We start from the raw sequence: 6,061 nt of genomic DNA on the forward strand, positions 1-6,061 counted from the left end.
CGACAAATCCCCGACAGAAAACTGCTGCTGCGTTCTATTCATGATGTATTGACACAAATTTCAAATGATTTTCAACGGTCTCTTTGTCGCGTCCAGTGTACTAGACAGACACGATGTAACTCACCTATTGAGAAGAAACAAAGCAACCTCTGCGTCCGATCGTTGGCCTTCCACTCCTTGAGTTCTCTCCAGCGCTGGAAAGCTGATCCGATATTTACACGGGTCCTACTTCTTGCCTTATCATAAGCCTTCTTTTGTTCCGCAGACGTTTTCCTCTTTTGTTTTTTATCCGCCATCTCTATCTTTCTGTGGCTCGGCTCGGCTAATGTGCGTCCTGTGCACTGAACACTCTCTCCTCCACATCATGAGTAGACATGCCCCTTACTGCTGATCGACTACAAGTTTGTTTTGCTACTCGGCCCGAATCAGTTTTCTAAAGCTTTTTTGAAAAATCGCTTACCCCACCTTTAATGGACTGTGATGAATTAACTTGGGAAAGTATGGTGATATTTATTAGTTAAAACTTTTACCCTGTTACCTGTAGTGTACACTAAGAATATGACAACCCAAGAGAGATATATCTATGCTACCTCCAAAAAGATGAAAGCAGCTTATTAGACAAGATGTTATGCAAACACTGGACTCAGACATACTTTGATGACTTCCGGCCTTCCTGATAAGGCAGCTTGTTGCAGGATTCGGAGCAGAGATCAAGTTGTTTTTGTCCTTAGCATCCTTTAATCTGTTTCCAGACTTGGAATCTGTTTTTATCAAGAAGTTCTGCGCAGTTGTTTACTGTTGTTGACGTTTAGCCCTGGATTAAAAACTTTAGCACTGTCAAAGAAAAAGATATTCAGTATCAAATGCAACTGAAGAAATAAATCCACACTTTTTATCCACAAACACGCAGCACCTCTGAAAATGTCCTCAAAAGCAAAAGGAGGCAAAACGATTCAACAGGGTTTCTGATTGTGTGTGTGTGTGTGTGTGTGTGTGTGTGTGTGTGAGCGTGTGGCGCTCTGATGGATGAAAACATGGCTGGGGTTTTGAAGATGAAAGGCAATACCTGTCTGGAGGAAGAACAGTAAGGTTCAGAGAGATGCATGCTGGGAGATGAAAGCGAGTTGTGTGGCGGTTGAGATAAGGTTCTCAGCAGGACACAGCGCTCGCTGAGAAACACACACACACACACACCTGAAACAAAGAGATCACTGTGTCTGCTTGACCTTCTGTCTTGCCTTAGGTGTTCTCTGGACGGCATCTAAAACTCTCACACAACTTCCTGTAATATGTTTCATTTGTCTCCCAGCTATTTATAAGTGTTTAGATTACATGTCTGATATCTGTAGACCTACTGTTGGGGAGTTTCTCTGAGACGCCGGCGTCGTAATTTAATCAGAGATGTTGCAGTAATTTAATGCCTTATTAACAGCTTGACAGTTAATGTGTGTTGGAAAAAGACCAACTCTGACTGAATCTCTTTTAGTGTGTATTTTTTTTTGGGCTGTTTGCCACTTTTTTATAGTCACAGACAGTAGAAAGACGAAAGGAGCTTACTGAAGAGAAAGAGAGAGTGAGGAAATTGGATCGGGAACAAGGTTGGACAAAATTCTAAGTTTAAGAATTTGCCTTGTTTCAGTTCACAAGTTGGAAATTGAATTGGCCACACCCCACAGAAAGTTAAAGTTAAATGACAGGAAGTGGAATTTACAAAATTATAAGTCATATAAATTTAATAGGTAATGCATTCTGTGTTGGTCCATAAATTTACCATTCAAGCATTTGAGGTCAGTATGTTTTTGTTTGTTTGTTTTTTTTATATGATCATTTTAATCAGCAAAAATGCATTACGTTGATTTAAAGTTACAGTAAGGATATTTACATTGTTACACAGAAATTCTATTTCAAATGTTTCTTGAGCAGCAAATGAGCATATTAGAATGAATTCTGGCGGAGCATGTGACACTGAAGACTGGAGTAATGATGCTGAAAATTCAGCTTTGCATCACAGCAATAAATTACATTTTAAAATATTTTCAGATAGAAAACAGTTATTTTAAATTGTAATAATATATCACAATATTACTGTTTTTACTATATTTACAACAAATAAATGCAGCCATTGTGTGCATAAGACTACTTTTAAAAACATTTTAAACTGTAGTGTAAGTAAAATAAAATGTTCAAATGTATTTCATGTAAATGTTAATAAAAAGCCTATTATCTAAACATAACAGTTCAAATGATCTAAATCAAAATTTCTGGAAATCATATTGGTTCATTTTATTCATCACAATATCACAATTAAGTGTATAAAAGAGTGAATTTTGAATAATTCACTACTTTGGTTTGAGTGGATGTTTGAAATGTATTATTATTTTTTAATATTGTTTTAATTCATAATAGTAAACTTTTTACTTGTCCCCAGTTTCACTTTCCATCCTATTAGTCTTTTGGAAAATCTCGTTAGGTTTCTTTGTTTTACTCATTCATTTTTAATTCTGACCCCTTTTTGCTACTGTACCTTTAAGACTACATGTAAATGGCATATACAATATGTAAGTTCTATATGTAGATAACCTCTGTAGTGATTGGCTAACCTTCTCACATGTGAAATGAGTTAGAATGTCTCTGCCCTGCTGCTGTGTGGGTGGTCAAACTGTATGTTAATGTGCTCATGACTCATGGAGACACTGATGTGAAGTTGTTGGGTTTTAATGAGTGTGCGTATTCGTGTTCTAGGAAATGTTTAGTTGGTAAAGTGCATGAGGGGTTGTATTGATGACTTCAGTGTGTGTGTGTGTGTGTAGGTGCGGTGATGACTCTGTGCAGGCGAGGCAGCCTCTCTCTCTGACCCTGGACAAACCCAGTCACACGCTCCTGCTGGCCTTCCACTCCTGCGTGGTGAGAGTGTCTGTCGCACGCTGCCAACTGCACTCCAGATGCATGAAGTAAGAACACACACACAAACACATACACACCTTCAGTCTGTACACTGATTAAACGCACTCTCAATCACACACATTCCCATTTTCCATCTTAAAGTAAATTGTGCCACCCAAATGCACACTGCTTCATCAGCGGCTTTGAAATTACTGTGACCCAGCTTTTACAATTTCCTTCAGACACACACACACACACACACACACACATACACACTCCTTCTGGCCCCGCTCCCGTATGGCACATTTAGAACAAAGTAAATTGTGCCACCCAAACGCACACTGCTTCATCAGCGGCTTTGAAATTACTGTGACCCAGCTTTTACAATTTCCTTCAGACACACACACACACACACACACACATACACACTCCTTCTGGCCCGGCTCCCGTATGGCACATTTAGAACAGTCTCTTCCTGTGAAGCAGTAAAGTTCTGGTGCAGTTCAGGCGTGATTAATGGTAGAGGCTTTGATTGAGTCTGCTGACGTTCTCTCTCGTCTTGCGGGATGCGGTACAGCGCAGTCGTACCATCTGCGGCAATCCACTATGTACGTCTGCAGCACCATGTGCTGCTCAAATGACTCTTGCACCAGCAGCCAGTGCTGCCATGGGTGGTAAACCGAAGAAAAAAAAATGTGCAGGATTTACTTGTTCGCCCAGAAATTGCTACACTGGAAAAAAATGGTGTAGAAACAATTTTGCTAGTAAATTGTACTAATACGGTAATTACAAAAAAAATTTAAAATTAACACATTGTAACATTGAATTTACCATGAAACTTTGAAGTAGAAAGACTGAAATGGTATTTTCTTGTAAAGTATTCTGCAATAATCTTTATTTTATTTGCAACTTCGGTAAATCCTTTTTTACACTGTACACAACTTTAAAACCTCCTTTTCCTCCTTGCACAAGCTCATATAAATAGATGCTGAACAAAGAATACAGTACTAAATGTAAATGCATTGTGTTAAATAATATACATTTAAATGACAAATCATAATTGTGAAATGATAATTATGTATAAGGCTAAAATATATAAAAAAATGTATTAAAGTTAATTACATTTGTTGCTGTTCAGAATGTAAATCTAGCTACTTTATTTTTATATGCAGTAAAAGCATTATATTTTAATTTGAATACACACCAAATTTAGGTATAACGATTTATTTTTATTGTATTATTCAATTTAATTTACTGTTTATGTTATGTATTATTATGGTATTGCTATAAAAAATGAACATTGTATACACACACTCACACACAATGTTCATTTATATTATATATATATATATATATATATATATATATTTTATTCATCACAATATCACAATTAAGTGTATAAAAGAGTGAATTTTGAATAATTCACTACTTTGGTTTGAGTGGATGTTTGAAATGTATTATTATTTTTTAATATTGTTTTAATTCATAATAGTAAACTTTTTACTTGTCCCCAGTTTCACTTTCCATCCTATTAGTCTTTTGGAAAATCTCGTTAGGTTTCTTTGTTTTACTCATTCATTTTTAATTCTGACCCCTTTTTGCTACTGTACCTTTAAGACTACATGTAAATGGCATATACAATATGTAAGTTCTATATGTAGATAACCTCTGTAGTGATTGGCTAACCTTCTCACATGTGAAATGAGTTAGAATGTCTCTGCCCTGCTGCTGTGTGGGTGGTCAAACTGTATGTTAATGTGCTCATGACTCATGGAGACACTGATGTGAAGTTGTTGGGTTTTAATGAGTGTGCGTATTCGTGTTCTAGGAAATGTTTAGTTGGTAAAGTGCATGAGGGGTTGTATTGATGACTTCAGTGTGTGTGTGTGTGTAGGTGCGGTGATGACTCTGTGCAGGCGAGACAGCCTCTCTCTCTGACCCTGGACAAACCCAGTCACACGCTCCTGCTGGCCTTCCACTCCTGCGTGGTGAGAGTGTCTGTCGCACGCTGCCAACTGCACTCCAGATGCATGAAGTAAGAACACACACACAAACACATACACACCTTCAGTCTGTACACTGATTAAACGCACTCTCATCACACACATTCCCATTTTCCATCTTAAAGTAAATTGTGCCACCCAAACGCACACTGCTTCATCAGCGGCTTTGAAATTACTGTGACCCAGCTTTTACAATTTCCTTCAGACACACACACACACACACACACACATACACACTCCTTCTGGCCCGGCTCCCGTATGGCACATTTAGAACAGTCTCTTCCTGTGAAGCAGTAAAGTTCTGGTGCAGTTCAGGCGTGATTAATGGTAGAGGCTTTGATTGAGTCTGCTGACGTTCTCTCTCGTCTTGCGGGATGCGGTACAGCGCAGTTGTACCATCTGCGGCAATCCACTATGTACGTCTGCAGCACCATGTGCTGCTCAAATGACTCTTGCACCAGCAGCCAGTGCTGCCATGGGTGGTAAACCGAAGAAAAAAAAATGTGCAGGATTTACTTGTTCGCCCAGAAATTGCTACACTGGAAAAAAATGGTGTAGAAACAATTTTGCTAGTAAATTGTACTAATACGGTAATTACAAAAAAATTTTTTAATTAACACATTGTAACATTGAATTTACCATGAAACTTTGAAGTAGAAAGACTGAAATAGTATTTTCTTGTAAAGTATTCTGCAATAATCTTTATTTTATTTGCAACTTCGGTAAATCCTTTTTTACACTGTACACAACTTTAAAACCTCCTTTTCCTCCTTGCACAAGCTCATATAAATAGATGCTGAACAAAGAATACAGTACTAAATGTAAATGCATTGTGTTAAATAATATACATTTAAATGACAAATCATAATTGTGAAATGATAATTATGTATAAGGCTAAAATATATAAAAAAATGTATTAAAGTTAATTACATTTGTTGCTGTTCAGAATGTAAATCTAGCTACTTTATTTTTATATGCAGTAAAAGCATTATATTTTAATTTGAATACACACCAAATTTAGGCATAACGATTTATTTTTATTGTATTATTCAATTTAATTTACTGTTTATGTTATGTATTATTATGGTATTGCTATAAAAAATGAACATTGTATACACACACTCACACACAATGTTCATTTATATTATATATATATATATATATATATATATATA

General features: G+C 36.7%; 1 protein-coding gene across 1 annotated transcript in view; it reads left to right on the forward strand.

The window, feature by feature from the left end:
- LOC107757803 (semaphorin-6B-like) overlaps nucleotides 1-6,061 on the forward strand; it is a 119,855-nt gene that overhangs the window by 105,158 nt on the left and 8,636 nt on the right. The window contains exon 14 of the mRNA XM_016575386.1: nucleotides 2,811-2,951. Within this exon, the coding sequence (XP_016430872.1) occupies nucleotides 2,811-2,951 (141 nt within the window). The remainder of the gene's footprint in view (nucleotides 1-2,810; nucleotides 2,952-6,061) is intronic.

The sequence above is a fragment of the Sinocyclocheilus rhinocerous genome, unplaced genomic scaffold (genome assembly GCF_001515625.1).
Source record: "Sinocyclocheilus rhinocerous isolate Xijiao unplaced genomic scaffold, SAMN03320098_v1.1 scaffold112, whole genome shotgun sequence".
NCBI classification, from domain to species: Eukaryota; Metazoa; Chordata; class Actinopteri; order Cypriniformes; family Cyprinidae; genus Sinocyclocheilus; species Sinocyclocheilus rhinocerous.